Source organism: Apodemus sylvaticus, chromosome 22 (assembly GCF_947179515.1).
Source record: "Apodemus sylvaticus chromosome 22, mApoSyl1.1, whole genome shotgun sequence".
NCBI classification, from domain to species: Eukaryota; Metazoa; Chordata; class Mammalia; order Rodentia; family Muridae; genus Apodemus; species Apodemus sylvaticus.
The window spans coordinates 39,576,961-39,596,183 of NC_067493.1; the positions used below are offsets into that span (position 1 = coordinate 39,576,961).

General features: G+C 45.7%; 1 protein-coding gene across 2 annotated transcripts in view; it reads right to left on the reverse strand.

Annotated features, from left to right (window-relative positions):
* Window positions 1-4,576: 4,576 nt before the first annotated feature.
* Window positions 4,577-19,223, reverse strand: part of Nipsnap2 (nipsnap homolog 2) — a 30,077-nt gene continuing 15,430 nt past the window's right edge. The window contains exons 4-11 of one of the 2 annotated variants that reach the window (XR_007975006.1): window positions 17,768-17,862; window positions 17,160-17,230; window positions 16,011-16,151; window positions 14,589-14,620; window positions 9,433-9,527; window positions 7,877-7,960; window positions 5,547-5,718; window positions 4,577-5,168 (exon numbers count right to left, since the gene is read on the reverse strand). Coding sequence is in view for 1 of the 2 variants with exons in the window: in XM_052168076.1 (XP_052024036.1) it covers window positions 5,654-5,718; window positions 7,877-7,960; window positions 9,433-9,527; window positions 14,589-14,620; window positions 16,011-16,151; window positions 17,160-17,230; window positions 17,768-17,862 (583 nt within the window). In the remaining variant the exon portion in view is untranslated. Of the gene's footprint in view, window positions 5,719-7,876; window positions 7,961-9,432; window positions 9,528-14,588; window positions 14,621-16,010; window positions 16,152-17,159; window positions 17,231-17,767; window positions 17,863-19,223 lie in introns of both variants that reach the window. The other variant, XM_052168076.1, reaches the window with a different exon arrangement.

The following is a 19,223-nucleotide window of genomic DNA, read 5'->3' on the forward strand; positions in this document are numbered from 1 at the left end:
TTTTCCTAATAGGACAGTTCTTGGGCCCAAGAGATGGCTCAGTGGGGAAAAGGTGCTTGTTGCAAAATTCCGGCCATTTGAGTTCAATCCCTGGCACTTACCATAGAGGAGAGACCTCTCTCAAAAGTTGTCTTCTAACTTCTATGTGTGTGCTGTGACTTGTGGGCACCTGGCACTCAAACCACACACACACACACAGAGGAATACACGGGAATACACACTGAGTTCCTTTTCATAGCTGATATGGGAAGAAAGACCCAAAAGGTTCATGGGTATTTGAAACTATATGAAGAGCGGGATATTGCTTTAAAAGGACGCGAATGTTTACTTTCCTTGCTGAGAATGAAGGCAGAGGAGAAAGACATGGTTTAGGAAGACACATGTGGCCGATGCTATTGGCTCATTAAGTAGGGAAGGCATATGAGTTTTGGGAGGTTTATTATTATTATTATTATTATTATTTTTGGTTAGGAATGGCGCCCAGAGATTTGCACCACTTTTCTTTGTTTTGAGACAGGGTAGCCCTTTGCACTATGAGGCCCTGGCATGTGCCACCACTGCCCTAAAAGATTTGCACATTTGAGGTAAGTACCCTTTCTACCCCAGGGCATTTTCCTCTATTTCATTTTATTTTAAATGATAGGGTCTTGTGTATCTCATTTATGTTCTCAAGATAGCCTTAAATGCCTGTTCCTCTGGCCTCCACCGGGAGGGCTGGGGTCACAGGGCTGCGTCGTCACACCCTGGGTTATTCAGGCTGAGGTCTGAAGGTGGAGAGTCATGAGCCCCAGCCCTGGCTTCCCCTGCCCGACATTTAACTAGTGTAAAATATTTAAAAAAAAAAATTCTAACAGCCAAATAGATCAAATGTGTCCAATTATAAAATCAGCTGGAGGTGGCTGGGCCTGCCTGAAAACTTCAGCACTTAAGAGGCGGAGACAGGAGATCAACATAATGAGGCCCCGGCTCAAACAAACAAACAAACAACAATAACAAACCCAACAAACCAAACCACCAAATACCAAACCAACAACAACAAAACCCCTCAGGTTCCGTAGCGACATGGAGAAATAGGTTTGGCAGAGATCCCCCAGGCCTCCTAACAACAAGGCTGTTGTTCCCGTTGTAAATCCTTGCTGGCAGTTCTAGATGCCGCTTTGTGGGTTTGCACATTTCAGCACAGCAAAATGGGAAGGACCGGCCCGGGTCCTGCAGAGTGCTACCACAAAGGGTCTCAGTTTTCCTCACTGCCTGGAGCTCCCAAGCTGAGCAGAGGTGGCCCTACCTCGGAGCTGGTTACAAGAGCCTGCTTTGACAGAGTGGTTACCTGCACAGGTGCATGCTGAATTTGCCCCAGAGGCAATCTGATAGAGATACAATTGAGATTATGATCTGATGAAGAACAGTTTACAATTCTACCATTAGTTCTGTGGGCCATAGGCTCTGAGCTCAGCTCCTCCGCACCCCCCCCCCCTGTAGTACAATGTCTTCTTTGTTGTGTCAGGGGTGAATATGGATGAGGCAGGAGCCTTACTGGCATCTTTCATGCTTTTCCATGATTGGCTGGAAGCAGCTAGCGAGTACTTCTCCCAGAGGTGACACCCATGCGAGATACAATAGGCCGGATACCCAGAGAGGTGGCAGAATTACACAGCTCCTGGGTGGGGGGGCCAGTTTTCAATCTATGAAAATCGTTTTTTTATACCCAGAGAAAAGTAAAGGAATTGCAGTTTCTCTTTGTATTAAGTTGAAGCAATACAAGCCCTTGTAGCTAGGTATAGTGGGATATACTTGTAATCTTAGCACTCTGGGGCTTGGGGGAGGCAGGGATCTGGGGGGACGTGGTAGTGTATACCTGTGACCCCAACAAAGCAGGAGGAACAGGATTTCAAGACCTGTCTTGTTGAGGCCAGCCCTCTTGGGCAGCAGGAAACCTTGTCTAAACAGGCCCAGTGGGAGTGCTCAGTGGGTAAAGGAGTTTGCCATGCGCGCGCACGCACACACACACACACACAAAACCAACATTTTTACACACACACACACACAAACCCAACATTTTTCGGGGGTTAGAGAGATGGTTTAGTTAAGTCTATTTACTGCTCTTAAAGAGGACCTGGTTCCTAGCACCCACAGGGGGTTGATTACAAGCACCTGTAATTCTGGTTCCAGGAGATCCAGTGTTCTTTTCTGGCCTCTGAAGGAACCTGCAAGTATGCAGTACACATACCTACATTCAGGCACACACACACACACACACACACACAGAAAGAGAGAGAGAGAGAGAGAGAGAGAGAGAGAGAGAGAGAGAGAGAGAGAGAGAGAGAGGAAAAGGATACCCTTTTACCCTACTAAAGAGGAAAGGGTATCAGGGACCAGTGTCCCAGCACCACAGAAATGGCTTACACAGACCTGTAATCCTAGCACTGCTTTTTTATTAGAACTCTAGGGAGGAAGATGTCTTCCACTACATTAATGTGTTAATGCTGCGGCCAATGTTAATAAGTATTAGGCTAGGGCGGATAACCCTGGTTTAGGTAAATTGTTAACTCTAGTAATGCATTAGGCAACGAACAAATGCTGTGGGAATCCCTTCAGCTCTGGATGTGATCTGTGACAGTAATTAGTGAGCATCTCTCTCCGTTGAGGACAGCGATTCTTGGACTGCTGACGTCAGGGCTGAAGGAAGTACACAGGAGAAGTGTGAAACCACTTTGGAGGCTGTGAGCAGAACTCACGTGACCCATAGACGGGTCACTCGCTCGTCTGAATGAATCTGACCATTAAGGTTCTGAGGGCTGCGCAGGCAAAGGCAAACTCTCTGTTGTCACTAAGGTAGCTAGCTCCTTGAATCTCTGGGATCCCGCAGCATGCCGCTGCTGCTTCTGTGGAATGGGGGTCTCCCTTCCCATCATCCAATCAGGAGAAACACCTGTGTGTGTGTGAGGGGTCATCTGGACAGTGGGTGGGACTGGAGCATGGTGGAGTAATGTCATGCTTTTTGTTTTATATTTTTGCCTTTTTTGGAGACATGTTTTCATGTAGCCCAGGCTGGCTACAAACTATTATGTAACTGCAGATGACCTTGAAGCCCCAATCTCCCGTGTATATGTATGCCTCTGGGATTGACTGAATCTAGTGCTTGTGCACTGTGATGGTTTGTATATGCTTGGCCCAGGGAGTGGCACTATTAGCAGGTGTGGCCTTGTTGGAGTGGGTGTGTCACGGTGGGTGTGGGCTTTAAGACCCTCCTCCTAGCTGCCTGGAAGTCAGTATTCTGCTAGCAGCCTTCAGATGAGGATGTAGAGCCCTCAGCTCCTCTTGCACCATGCCTGCCTGGATGCTGCCATACCTTGATGATAACGACTAAACCTCTGACCCTGTAAGCCAGCCGCAGTTAAATGTCCTTAAAAAAAATGTTGTCCTTATAAGAGTTAACTTAGTCACTGCTTCTGTTTACAGCAGTAGAACCTAACTAAGACACGCATGCTAGACAGTTCATCAAGTAACCTGTGTCCTCAGCTCTGTTCTTTTTTTCTCAAAAGCAAAAAACATAGCTAAACCTGTTGGCATATACCTGTAATCCCAGCACTCAGGAATCTGAGGCAGGAGGGTTGCTGTGATTTAGAGCCAACCTGGGGTACAGTAAGATCCTGTCTCAAAACAAGCAGACCAGTGAGATGACTCAGTGGGAAAAGACACACTGCCTCGCCTTATGACCCGAGTTTAATCTCTGGGACCCACACGGTTGAAGGAGAGGGCCAGTTTCAAACAATTTTAAAGATTGTCATTTTCACCAACACTCAAAAGAGGAATGCAGCAGATTCTGAATACATCTCATATCTCATTCTGAGGATGAGAGAGCGAGTCTTAGCGCTTGGTAATTGCTTGAAGTTTATTGGCTGATCAACAGAATCATTGCAAAAAATGGGGAGGGAGGTTAGGGCGTGGTGGCCCGTGTACACAATCCCAGCACCGGGGAAGGAGAGGCCAGGGGACGCTGAATGCTCTGAGCCAGCTGCAGAGCTGAATGTTCTGGGCTACAGAGTAAGACTTTCCCCCAAAACAAAACAAAACAAAACCCCGCACCAGATCAAACCAACTAACCAGACAGCACCTGTTTTCTGCGCTATCTTCCTCCGGAGTCCTCTGACACACAAGTTCATAGCAAAGACCTCAAAAGCACACAAAGTGGCTCAGTGGGTAAAGGCGCCTGCAGACAAACCTGACTGCAGCTGGAGTTCTATTCCAGAGACGCGCATGGCAGAAACTGACTCCACGCTATCCGGATCTGCAAGCGCAATGTGGCTCCCGGGCCCCTTCCCCCATACAACATAAGCAACAGAGCGGTCTCTGGAGCTCCCGTGCTGTGCACACGTCACCCGCGCAATGCCTGGCGGACGCAGGATTTAGTTAGAGGCTGCCCTCCACTGAATACCTAGACCCTGGGTTCAAATGAGCTGAGGAAACGAACAAACAGAAGGGTCTCAATTGTGCAAAACGTGAAAATTAAGAGGATTTTATTTGCTTTAATATGTTCTCGGAGAAAACCATTTGCATGTAAAAATTAGACATCTGATAGGAGATTTAATTATATTTTATTTTACACAAATCAATTTGTAGGGCAGACATAATTCTTCGGTTCAATGGGACTTTCACGTGATTACGGTCACAAAATTGGCACACTATATTAAAAAACAAAACCAAACAGAGACAGACAGAATATGAAGCTTTATGACCCAGTGTGCACTGCCCTTGGTACGAGATCTTGGAAGTATCTGCTGGGAGCTTACCAAAATAGAACCAGAGGTCAGAGGTCACAAACAGTGGCTTAGAAAATAAAACCTCTTTTCCAAGAGCTACTTGTTTTATAGAAAAATATTGCAAATAAAATTAGTGCTAGTTGAGGTGTTTATTTCAAAATCGCGTGTGGCACCCTGGTTCATGCCAACCCCTTGGGACACGGTGCCTGGTGGAGCCTGGCTGGCTGGCTAGGTGCACGGTGACCACCCTTCCTGGAAGGTCAGGGTAATACACGCCCAGCCTGCGGACTGACTGACCAGAAGTCCCAAAGTCAGAGCATTCGCGGCCATTGGGTACACTCATAATTTGTTCCTAGTGTGAGACTCAGAAAAACTGTTCAGGAAACGTGACTTCATTTATATTTCTTCCTGAAGGAAGGAAATTAGTAAAAAAAAATTTGTAATTGTAAAACAGATTTTTTAATAGCAAGAAATATTAGCTGATTCTTTTTCATAGCTGGGATTTTACTCAGAGAGAATTCAAACTTCAATTTTGGTTATTGAGACAGGGTTTCACAAGGTCCAAGCTGGTCTGAAATTCTATATGTAGCCCAGATTGGCCTAGGACTTATTTATTGTAATTCTCCTGCCTCAGCTCTCTGAGTGCTAAGCTTCAAATGATCCTGTTTTCCTGAAGGGCCGAGGCTAAGGAGCGGTTGGTGAGCAGAGACTGCGCCACTTCCGTTAGTTCAACCCTCCTGAGTTCCCGTTGCATGATTATTGAATTTTAAAGAAAAGAGATCTTACAAGCTATGTACAGCAGTTTACACCTCGGCTTGCTTTCCACTCGGTGACTGGGTGAGATGAAATCATGACAATATTCGTCACGGAAATCTGCGTAGGCACACGGAGCATCACTGGAGCGGGGAGGTCTTGAGCGGGATCATGATCCGGGACTCCATTTCCTGAATGAGCGGGACTGAAAAGAAGCCGGAGGTTACTGCCCCGGGTCTCCAAACCCACGGGGCAAAGACGAACACTGCGCCTGCTCAGACCAGAAGCACGCATGCTGTTAGGAAGCGGGAGTCAGAGCAACTGAGGCAGAAATCCCAACTCCACCAACCAGGCTGTTACAGAAACCGAGGGTCGGCGGGGAGAGCCGCTTTTGATCAGAAATTAGAAACATCTTGGTTATGGAAAAAAGCACTTTCTCAAAGGTTCTTTAAAATAGACAAACAAAAACCCAAATGATACTGGGTCTAAATGTAACCTACAGAAAAGTGAGATGGACATGGAAAATAAATGGAAATAAATGAAAATTTAAAAAATTTATAAAAACGGCTTCTGTGGACCAAATCACACCCTGGTGACGCAGCTTAGGAGGAGGCTATAAAGGAGGCATGGTGCTCAGACCTGCCTGCCATCCCTGGGTGTGGGAGGCCAGCCTGGGCTAAAGGGAGAGAGTTAGACCCTGTATCAAAATGACACAAGGAAAAAACCACAACACTGCGTACAGTGGCACGGTTTTGTTTGTGACTGGCCTTCGCTTTCTATGTAACCAGGGACGACGCTGATCTGTAACCTCCTACCGGCTCGTCCGGAGTGCTGAGCTAGCCCACAAGCGCCGGGCCGGGCCGGGCTCAATTATATGATTTTTTTTTTTTTAAAAACAAAACTAAAAGACAAGGTATTTCTACTTCGTAGGCTGCTCTCTTAGTAAGTATGCAGCTTAAATACCCATCAGAGGTAACTTTATGCCGATCTCTGAATTTGAGGCCAGCCTGGTCTATGTATGTGAGTTCCGGGATAGCTGGGGCTACATAATGAGACCTTCTGGGAAACCCAACCAACCAAAACTGACTTTCTAACTATGTTTGGTTTTGAGGGCCAGGTTTGAGCCATGCCCTCAGGCCTAAGTTAATACCACTGTTGTTAGTGTCATTGCTGGCATCTGTTCCTCTGTGGCCCAGTTTATCTTTGAAGCTTACCCTTCAAAATGTGTATGCCACTATACCTATTTATAAAAATATTCTTTTTAATTTATGTATTATTTGGGGGAACTGATGATTTCAATGAAGAAAATTTTAGAAAAAAAATTAAATATTCTTTCAGAGAACAAAGAAACTAAAAAAAAAAGAAAGTAATATTTAAAAAAAATTAAGGTAACCCAGTAAGGTGGTGCCCTCCTTTGATCCCAGAACTTGGGAAGCAGAGGCACGTGGATCTCTGTGTGAGTTCAAGGCTAGCCTGGTCTACATAGTTGAGTTCCAGTACAGCCAAGGACTAAAATAATTCAATTTAAAAAAATTAAGCTATCCATGTGTCTGAAAATTCTACTAGGCAATATAATATTTTAAAATATAATATATATAATAGAATCAATATTCTTATTTACTCTATCCTCTGCTTTAAAAAATAATTTATTAATTATGTGCATATGGGTGTTTTGTGTTCGTGTGTCTATACATTTTGTATAAATACATTTTGTCTATACATAGAGGCAAAAAAAAAAAAAACAGTCACTGGATCCCTTGCCCTGCAGTCACAGGAATATGGGAGCTACCATGGGGATGCTAGCGGTGAGACCGAGTCCTCTGAAAGAGCAGTCAGTCCTTCCAGCCCCTTCCTGCTTGCTTTTCTTTCTTTTTCTTTCTTTTTTTTTTGGTGTATATTCTTTTTTTTTTAATATTTTTATTTTCTATATTCTTTGTTTACATTCCAAATGATTTCCCCTTTCCCAGATCCCCCCTCCCCATATGTCCCATAAACCTTCTTCTCTCCATCCATTCTCCAATCACCTCCCTCCTTTTTCTCTGTCCTTATATTCCCCTCTAATGCTAGATTCCTTTTCTTTTCTTTTCTTCTTTTCTGAGACTGGGTCTAACTGTAGGCAAGGCCAGCCATCTGCCTGTAACTTTCCTACCTCAGCTTCCCAAGGTGCTGGAATTACAGTCCTTGGCCACTACGCTGGGTTAAAGAATCAAGATTCTTCCTTTGAAACAAAGTCAAGTCAGCATTTAAGAAAAAAACCTTCGGTCTGCCTCGCGTCTCGCTCGTCTTACCGTCACACCCTAGACGATCACATCTGCGCTTGCACACTCAAAGCCGGCAAGCGTGAGCCGGGCCCCTAGGCTTACCCGTGTAGTACACGAGCTCCTCCCAGCCGTGCTTGTGCCAGGCTGCGTTCCGGATGTCCTCCCGGGTCTGGAGATCTTTATAGGCTTAAACAGAAGCACAGGGACACAGTCCGCGTCAGGCCCAATGCCCACAGTCTGGAAGCACAGCCCTCAGCCAGCCAGGTAACCAACCAACGGCAGGCATTAGATTCACAATCTTTCCGTCTTTGCCTCTCAGGAGCTGGGATTACAGGTGTATGCAATGTTATCTGGGTAGAACATGCACTTTTGGTTTGGTTTTTAAATTTTAACTTTTAACTTATATGTATGGATGTTTTTCGTGTGTGTGTGTGTGTGTGTGTGTGTATGTATGTATGCATGCAAGTGCAATCTGTGCGTGCCATGGAGGCCAGAAGAGAGCCACAGATTCTCTGGCACTGGAGTGACAGGTGACTGAGTCACTAGGTGGGTGTCGGTCAATGAACTGAGTCCTCCCCAAGAGCATCAGTGCCCTTAAGCAGTGAGTCATCTCACCAGCTCTAGAACACACAGTGGTTTTGCTGTTGTCTTTTGACATTTGTTTATAAACTCTGTACCTTTGCAAACTCTGGTCTTTGTGAGCTAAGTCTCTTCTCAGCAGACAATGCCACATTCAGGACAAGGCTGAGTGGGGCCCTCAGGATGAAGGGTTACTGGTATAATCTATCATTAGTGTGGGGTTTTGGTTCTTAAATAGCAGGCAAGCTCAGCTGAGAAGAGCCCTGGCTGCAGCAGGGGGTTCTGGGAGGAATGAAAATAGGAAGCAACCCTTTTTGCCTCAATGCATCTGCGGAGGCTTAGCTTCCCGTGGCTATGCTACTGTGTAAGCAGGCTGCACTATTTGAGGGTATCTGTTTGTTTGCTTTCTGATCAAGGCTGAAGCCAGGGCTTTGCAAGGCTAGGCGACTGTCTTTGTTACCAGGCCATACCCTTGCTTCTCTTTCATGTATTCACATGTATGCTTGTGTGCCTGTGTGATGTAGGCAGGTGCCTGCAGAGGTCGGAGGGGCACCAGACCCCCCTCCTCCCAGAGTGGAAGTTACTGCACTCCAGGTCTCTGAAAGAACAGTGAGTTCTGAATTGCTGCACTATCCTTCCAGACCCTGGTGGGAGAATTTACACACACACACACACACACACACACATGCACGCACACAGTGAAATAGATATCTACCCTCACATTTCCCCCTTCCAATGCTCCGTACCCTCCCCTGCTGCCCATATTTCTGACCCTGTCTTGCTTTCTAGCTCAAGGCTGGTCTGGAACATGCTGCACAGTTCTTGCTGATGGTGAACTTTCAGTCTTCCTGCCTCAGTTTCCTGAGCGCTGGAACAGTAGCCATGCACTACCACATGACTTCAGCTCAACCTGCTTAGAAGCTGTGTCTCCACAGCTCTTGCTATCGGGCTTTTTCTAGAGAGCCCAGCATTTACCACCTCCTGTGATGCTTGCACGTCCCATAGTGCTCAAGGGTCTCAAGAGTCCAGATTTATCCCACTATCACAACAAATCACAAAAGAAGGAAAATTACACATACCCCAAAGATGGTGCACCATATATAGCTGCCCAATTTGAGAGAAGAATCCCCCAACTGCCTCATTACTGTCCTGTCTAAAGCGAATGGCCCGGGCCCTGTGGGGGAAGAGCGAGGAGCCGAGAGTTAGGGACAGTCAGGAGGCATGGGGGCGGGGGGCACACCTGGAATCCCAGCACTTAGAAGCAAAGGCAGGAGGATCTGCAGCAAGTTAGAGAGCAACATGGGTTACACAGTGAGTCCAGGTTAGCCCGTGCTATGCAGTGAGACCCTTTCTAGACCCAGCAGAGAATCCGACTATGTCCTCCACTCAGAGGCAGCTGTGAGGAATGAAGCGCGGTTTAACACATATCAAGTTATTAACTATAATCAAGTTTTTATTTTATTTAGTTTTGGGGGGAAGTTAGGACCTTACTCTGCTTCCTGGCCTAGCTTAGAACTTGTATAGCCCAATGACCTCAAACTCATGGTGATTTTCTTCCCTCAGGACTTAGAAGGCTCATTATTTTTGTGAGAAGTGGATAATATTTAATCTTGACTTTCTGAAAATAAAAATAGCAACATAAAGATAATAAAGATACTTCTGCTTATTATTAGTCATATATATATATATATATATATATATATTTCTAACACTTGATATAAACAGGAAGGGGAGATGTGTTAAAAAGAACTGCTTCATGGCTAACTTTGCAGTTGATGATAATTCTCCTCAAAAGCTATGCCTGCTGACACCAGTGTTATGGGGCAATCGGCCACTTCCTGGTTGGACTTAAGGCCTGTTCCACAAGAGGAATCCACACGTGACACTACTGATGAGGACAGCCTCTACTATTGTTCTGTTAAGTGGACACAGCAATAAAATGCCCCCTAATGACTTACACCAGGCCCGTAGATCAGTGAATCGCTCAACCCTCGCCTGACAGTTAACACAGGGACCCACAACTGGTCAACACGCAGAGTAAGGTGCTTTGGGGTGTCCAGTCCTATGGAGTCTCTATAAACATAAAAAACTCAAGACTCTATGCCGGGGGTGGGGGGGTGGGGGGGGCATAAAGATTGCCAGAGCCAGAGGTGGTTGGTAGTAGATGACTTCAGGGAAACTGTCTCCTAGACATAAATTGGAAATGCGTGTATGAACTCAGAGATTGTGAGAGCACAAGGCCCGCAAAAGCTTGAGGCAGAAAGGACTCCAGCATGGCGGAGGGGAGGTACGCAAGTCCCGCTCCCAGTTGAGCAGTGACTGGCATGGGTGGCTGCCGAGAGGAGACATTTTTTTTAAATGTGTGACACCTGCTCTTATTGGGGCCAGCCTGGTCTACTGAGTGAGTTCCAGGGTAGCCAGGGCTACACAATAAAAAACTCTGGATCGTGCCTCAGAACAGCAACAAAGGGGGTGGGGGAGGGAGGGAGGATGGACACACACACACACAGAGAGACAGACAGAGAGAGACAGAGAGACAGAGAGAGAGAGAGAGACGCTTCATTAGAAGAAAGGGAGGAACCTTTGTCTACAGCACCCAGGATGCCGAAGGGCAGCATATCTATGGCGGACGCCGTTCCTGTGCACTGAAACAGACATAAAGGATACTCTTTCCCATCAGCAAGAGACCCTGATGCCTTCTGGACAGCACAGGGGTCCTGTAAGGAGGTCCCTCCTTGGCAGCATGCTCCGTGCTATAGTCAGGAGTCTTGCTTATACAGATGAAGCTGCCTGCAGCTCTTTACCTTTCCAAAGAGAACCATGCACTAAGTAAGGTTCTCGTAATACACAGGAAGTGCACGCATGTGGGCTACTGGTGCACAAGGCATAAAGCCGAGGTTGAAATGGCTTTAAGTGGGCATCTGGGGTCGGTCTGCACAGGCAGCTCAGTGAACTCCGATTCTCTGTACCCCTGACCCTGCACTCATGACCACCTGTACCCTCAGCTTCAAGGAATCTGATGCCCTCTGCTGGCCCCCACAGGTGCATGCATGTGTGTGCACAGACACACATTTAAAACTGATAAAAACAAATCCCTTAAAAAAGCAAAACAAAACAGTGAAACCAACCAACTAATCTTCTTCCTTTTCAAGATTTAACACCTCAAAAATTTAACACCATGAAAAAGCATCAGTTGTTTTTTTAAAAAAAAAAAACTTAAACATCATCTTCTACTGGCACCTGCCACATTCAGTGAGATCATCTGAAATCTTGACAACGTCTAAAATGTATTTTTCCCAAATTCAATTTTCTACCATCTCAGATAAAAATGAAGGCAGGGCTTCAAAGGATGTAGCGATCTCATCCCGGCAGGAGAGCATAGCTGGGGTCTATCGGGGTGCCCTTGCCACGGATTACCCAGAAAACCCATAATACTACTCATGGCTCTGACCTGGTCTCAGGTGCACAAAGGGTTTAGCAGGGGTGAAGCTTGGGGAGACAGATTCTTCCTCATTTATTTAAATGATCAGGATCTGAAAAATAAGCTACTAACATCTACTATAAGAAAAATAACCCTTAAAGGTCAGGCTATTTTAAATTTTTTTTTTTTTTTGAGATAGAGTCTTACTATATTAGCCCAGGATAGCCTTAATCATGATCTTGTGTCAGCTTGCTAAATGCTAGGACTACAGGTATATATCACCATGCCCAGGAAGGACTAAGCTTCTCCCGCTGGTCTGACCAGTGCCTTTTCTTATTGGTGGGAAACCTTACATACTGAATTCGAGCACCTTAAAGGGGCCCAGATCCAGAGGGGCGCCCTGTCCTGTTAGTGACTAAGCCGGCCTGCTGACGATCACGCTGTGTACCCCAACTCTCCTTCCCAGGCACAGAGCATCCTGGGCTTGACCCCACCAAAGCTTCCAGTTTCCTCTGCTGGGAATGACCTGTGGATCATCCATAAATTATACAGGTATCGTCACAAAAATTACAAATACGATCAATTATCTCGAATTAGGGAAATCAGTTAAACTGTGCACTGTGGCTGCTCAGGAGGAAGAGAAGAGATTTCGTTGATTGTGATAAGATATTCTGGATGATTCATTTCATTCTGAAGTTTTCCGGTTTGGTGACGGAAGGCAAAGGAAATGTACTTGCCGTAGCCTGGTTACAATGACAAACAGGTGCTGCAGAGGCCACCATCTTAACAGTCACCCTACACGTAAAATATAAATCAAACGCTCAACTTGCTATGCACAAAGTTTAAAACAACCAAGTAACCTCAATACATCCTGTGGCTTCTCTGTGAAGAAAAGTTAATTAATATCATCCCAGTTCTATGGCCAGCTACAGTTCTAGGCTGGAACAGTGGTCTGCAGCCTGGGTGGTGCTAGGGGGCCAAATGACCCATTCGTAGGCGTCACTAAGAGCATCAGAAAACATGAATATTTACATCACAACTCGTAACAGTAGCAAAATCAGTTATGATGTAAGAATGAAAATAATGTCCTGGTCGGTTGGGGGTCACCACAACATGAGGAACTGTATTAAGGGTCGCGGCATTAGGAAGGTTGAGAGTCACTGTCAGAAAATGAACAGCTCAAAACACGAACACAACCACCTTGATAAAATGGGGCCTATCGTAGTATATAACCAAATATGTACTCCTTTTTTGTTTATTTGAGGCAGGGTCTCAGGAGCTTGGGCTAGACTCAAACTTGCTATGTAGCTAAGGACAGCCTTGCTCTCCGGATCCTCCAGCCTCTCTCTCCCGAATGCTAGGGGCACCGTGTGTGCTGCCACGCCTAGCTTGATCGAGCTTTTGCACAGAGCTTCAGAACTTGTGCCTAGTTCCTAAGTCTTTATCTAAAGTCTTTATGCGTCAGTCCTGACAGTTAAAGAAGCTGTTTATTGTATGTGAATGAGTGTTTACATGCATGGATGCATGCGCAATAGTGCACAGTACCCTCAGAGGGGAGTACAGGACATCAGATACCCTGGGCCGGGAGCTACAGGTGGCTGTAAGCTGTCATGGTGTTAAGAGCCCAACCTGGGTCCTCTACATGAACAGCAACTGTGCCTCTCTGAGCCGTCTTCCCAGCCTCTTGAGTTCCTTTGTATTATTTTTTTTTCTGTGACGCAGGAGTGTAAACTCATCTTTTTTTCATATACCAAGTTTCCCCAGCATCTTTTGGTGAAATAATTCTCTTCCCTCACTGAAGGAAGATTCACCTTGGCATACTTGCCCATAAATGAATCAAGTGTTAATGCCTAGTCCTTCAGCTTTACACCACTGATCTCTATGCTTGCCCGAGTGCCAAGACTATACTTTTGTTTTCTAAGATGATGTCTTCCACTGTGTCCACGGCTGGCATCCTAGCTGTAGAAACCTCCCCGCTTTACCTGCCCACCTGCTACCATCATAGGCATCACCAGCTTTCAGGAAGAATGGCCGGTCTTCCTGCTCTGTCCGTCTAAGCTTTCTCTGGTATTTGATACCTTACCAATAAACAAGTGAAAATGTAGTAAAAAGAAAATTAAAGAAAACAAATCAGGTAGAGGCTGGAGAGATGGCTCAGTGGTTAAGAACACTGACTGTTCTTCCTAAGGTCCTGAGTTCAAATCCCAGCAACCACATGGTGGCTCACAACCATCCGTAAATGAGATCTGATGCCCTCTTCTGGTGTATCTGAAGACAGCTACAGTGTACTTACATATAATAAATAAATCTTAAAAAAAAAAAAAAAAGAAAAAAGAAAACAAATCAGGTAGAGGCTGGAGAGATGGCTCAGTGTTAAGAACACTGACTGCTCTTCCAGAGGACTGGGGTTCAATTCCCAGCATCCACACAGTAGCTCAAAACTGTCTGTATCTGTAAGATCTGACCCCCGCACACAGGAAAACACCAATGTGCCTAAGATAAAGATACATAAGTTGTGAAAAGGTGCAGCATCAAGACAAGGTGTTTACTTTTTTGTTGTTTTGCTTATTTTTTTTTAACCTAAGAATTTACTGCATGAAGCAGGTATTGTGGCACACACTTGTAAATCCAGGAACCTGGGAGGGAGAAGCACACAGATTAGGAGTGCAAGGCCTGTCTGGGTTATATAGTGAGTTTGAGGTTAGGCTGGGATATGAGAGTGTCTCAAAAAAGCAACACAAACAAAAATAATTCATGATATGGCTTGAGATAATCTATTAACGAGACCAACAGACAACACAGTAACATCCTTACCAGTAATTGCCCCATTCGATCATTGTTCCTGGCTGAAAGGGAATTGAGATTTGGTTAGTTGTACCAAAAAAATCATAGAACAGGAACAAAACTGTGACTCTGGGCTGTTTTCCTGTGCCGTGACTTAATATTTGATGGTGTCATATGAACGGACAACCTACGTATAGTGTAAGGGTAAGTCGTCCTCATTGGCGATTAAACCACTGTCAGTCCACCTCTAATCTCTGAAGAGCCTTTCTCTCTCCATCTTCCCCAGTACAAAGCTCATTTATTAGACCGTCCTTTATGGCTGCTGCTGCCTGAGGCAGGGGAGGGTGAACAGCGTGTACAGGGAGAAGGCGGTCAGCAGACACAGTTAACCACGGTTTCTACTGTAAGGACAATTAGAGGCTGCCTGGAAAGATGAGGCTGTAGCTAGCCACTTGTTTTTAAGTTTTTATTCAGTTCTTTTTTGTTGTTGTTTTGAGACGGGATTCCTCTGTGTAGCCGTGGCTGGCCGGGAACTAACTGTTACAGAGCAGGGTGGCTTTGAATTCAGAGAGATTCATCTGCCTCTTGGTCTCAGCCATTGGAATTAAAGGAGTGTGCCACCTGTGCCAACACTCGTGTTTACTGGCATTCTAGGACAGGTGCTATCTATTGTGTCTGGCTCTGCGCTTGATGTCTTCTTGAAAAACAAAACGTAGCCGGGCGGCGGTGGCGTTTGCCTGTATATACCGGGTGCAGTGGGCACACCTGTGATCCCAGTGTTTAGAAGGTAGAAGTAGGAGAATCAAGAGTTCAGGGCTATAGCAGAGACTTGAAATACCAGGGTTGGGGGATACCCAGGGGACCCCACCCGTTCAGAGGAGGAGGGGGGATAGCGGAAAGATTGCGGGAGGGGGGCAATGATTGGGATGTAAAAAAACTTAAATTAAAAAAAAAGAGAGAGAGAGAGAGAGAGAATCCAGAGCTATCCCTGGCTACATAGAGTTTAAGGTCTGCCTCAATAAAAAAGTTATTTGGAAAAACATCATGTAATAAACATTACACATAATGACTTAAATACAAAAGAGATTAGCAGAAGAGAAGGGATGGGGAAGAGGAAAAAAAGAAAAACAAAAAAGACGATGGGGTGTGGGGTGTGGGGTGTGTGGGGTGTGTGGATGTGGGTGTGAATGTGTGGGTGTGAATGTGTGGGTGTGGGGGGTGCCCAGAACAAGTCAAAGTGGTGGTAGATTCCTGTAACCCCAGCACTCAGGAAGGGAGGAGCTCAAGTTCAAGGATAGCCTGGGCTACCTATCGAAGACCCTGTTTCCAATCATCGCCACTGCCCCTCAAAAATAAATGTGAGACTCTAAACACATAACAAAATGGTGATTTCCATTTTCGGATCTGCCTCGGGAAGCAGATAAGGCCAGCCAGCTTCTGTCTGCTACTTACTCGGAGTTGGTAGGACCTGAGTTCGTATATATTGGGGCCGGATCTCGGCACAGGCTCATTCCAGAAACTGAACTCCAGCAGCAGCTGGTTCCTCCTGGAGAGAAGCATGCCGCTTCTGGCCTTACGGAAATTCACAAATTCCTTTGGGTGAAAAAAAATGTGCTCAGATACTTACAGAAAGATATACTTTAATAACATCTACGTTCCACAGGATATAGCTATAGGCAGGATCTCTCTGGGTAGCCCTGGCTGTCCTGGAACTCTCTGTAGACCAGGCTGGCCCCCAAGGTGTGTGCCACCATGCCCAGCTTTCATCTTAGTTTTTAATCTATTGCACTGGAATAATGAATTCCTACCTGATGTATTAACTTCCTAACATATACCAGGTTTTTCCCATGTTTTTAAAGATTTATTTATTCTACTTCCTGTGTATGAATGTTCTGCCTGCCTGCATGTATACACACCATGCATATGCCTGGCACCCATGAAGGTCAGAAGAGGGCCCAAGATCCCCTGGAACTGGACTTATAGATGGTTGTGAGCTGATATGTTAGTGTAGGGATCAAGCCTTGGTCTTCAACAAGAACAACACGTCCTTTAAACCACTAGCCAGGGACTGATTCCCAGCACCACGTAAGCCAGGTGTGGAGGTGCACACTTACAGTCCCAGTGTTTGGGAGGCAGGAGAATCAGGAGTTCAAGGCTATCCGTGGGTACATAAGGAATTTGAGGCTAGTCTGAGCTACATGAGGCCATCTCAAAAAAAACAAGCAAGCAAACAAACAAAAATTAAATTAATTTTTTTAAAATTAAAAAATAAATTAATTTTATTACGGTAAATAAGCGGCTGAGTTGCTAATGTTATCCAGGGCTGGGCCTACCGTGCAGCTTAGCCAGAGCTAAAGCACTGACTCCTCAGTTGCAATGCGGTATCATGGAGGAACTGAGATTGTGATGCTATTAAAACTGGCCATTTCACACTTCCATACTTTAAGAGTTTATACAATGAACTTTCTACTAGGAAGGCTGAATGGTTTAATAACAAAAGCTGATAACAGTGTTATCATGAAGTTCTGTGTGAATACACACACACACACACACACACACACACACACACACACACACACACGTATTTTTCGAAATTGTTACCTGGTTTTCTCTGAGTTTATTCATGACCTCCGTGAGGGCTGGATAGCCTCCTTCATACCTCCAGAGGTGGACTGAAATGGATTTTAAATCACAGTAGACATTTAGTGTTAAGAAATTCTTACCTTGACAATATAGGTGCATGCCACGCGAACACAGGACAGCACTGTAGTCTATCACATATACACCACGCGAACACAGTACAGCACTGTAATCTAACACATATACACCACGCGAACACAGTACAGCACTGTAGTCTATCACATATACACTACATGGCACAGTACAGTATTGTAGTGTGCCTTGTATTCATCACATGAACACGGTACAACATCATACTGAGCCTTGTATCTACCATGTGAACATGGTAAAACATTATAGTGTGCCTTGTATCTGCCCTTGAGTTATATTACGTTTCCATAACAGATTTGAGCATCTTTTTAAAAAGTCATTTTACAGTTAGTGACTGAAGATACCAGTCATTAGACCCCTGACAGCAGAAGGAGACTTGAGAAGGAATGGAAAAACCAGCACTCAGTGACCAGACAGTGTCAAGGAAGGCAGAGCAGCACGAGGAAGAGGCATCCATCCCAAAGACGTCAGCTGCCTACCCGCTTGATCCTGCTCGCCGTACCACGTGTTCCACGTCCCCACCAAAGTACAAGGGTACTGCTTGTCCTCGTGGATCTTTGGCAACACTTCTTGACTTAGAGAGAAGAGACAGCAACACCGATTAAATGGGAAACAGCACAGCAGCAGCATCTGGAGTGCAAGCCCCCAACCGCGTGTTCCGCCACCTGCCTCCACAGCGTATGTGTTTTGTTTTGTGTTTGAGATCTGAGTGTTTTATCTACATGTGTATCTGTGTACCAAGGGTGTGTCTGGTACCCACAGAGGCCAGAAGAGAGCATGGGATCTCATGGAACTAGAGTTATGGATGGTTGTAAACCACGGTGTGTGTTCTGGGACTGGAATCCGAGTCTTCTAGAAGAGCAGCGAGCACTCCATGCCACTGAGCCATCTCTCCAGCCCTCCACAGCAGATTTGTAAGATGACGTCCGGAACTGAAGTGTCAGCCACATTCTGCTGTACAGCAGCCCCTACTTATCAACAGCTTGGGCTTTAACCCCAGGTTATCTGCAAGAGTTACAGGCAACCCCTGCATCCTGACTGAGGTGTTTACAAAGGACCAAAGGTCTCAGGGTCCAGGAGCTACAGCTCCACTGTTTGCTATTTTAGGAGAAAGAAAAAAAGCTGTTTAGGAATGTGATGGTTGCAAAACTTAAGTCCTGCTGCTTCCCATAGACAATGAAAGTCAGGAATTACACACAAAGCCATGAAAAGATCAGAGTGTGGGGAGAGGCATTCAAGACGGAAGTGGGGGGGGGAGGGGCGCAATAGGCAGCTCAGCAGAGCAAGGCATTGGGAGCAGGCCTTGGGGGGACCTCCAGACACTGGCTGTTATAGGCCCCAAGGTCCCCAGTGTGATCTGACAGTGGGTGAATCACAATGAAACACACCTGTGAAGCAACAACTCGACACCAACCAACTCAGGACCACCAGGAATGGGACTGGTGCCATTCCTTGACAAGTCATGGCCACGTGTAGCTTTTAATCCGAGCTTAACTCCACAAAAACCTTCCCTTGGTATAGACACGGTCTCATATAGCCGATAATGACCTTAAACTGGGGACTGATTCTTCCTAGATGCTGGCATTATAGGCATATGCCACCATGCCTGGCCATACAGAACATAACTATACATTAACACTAGATCCTGTCTCAAAAAACAAAATGAAAGAAAAAAGAAATGCTACTTGATCAGCGTATCTGCTGACAACACATTGTGGTTACAGGAGGCTGGTGACACATGATTTTGCTGTGTAGCCCTGGCCAGCCTGGAATTTGCTATATCAGCCACACAGGCTTCTAACTTGCAATGATCCTCCTGCCTCTGCCTCTACCCTCCTTTGTGCCAATGTCACGTGCTACCACTAACAAGAATCCAGATGTGAGCGGGAAGTGAACAACTGTGCTGTGGAGCTACTGGGGAGGAGTGGCATCAGT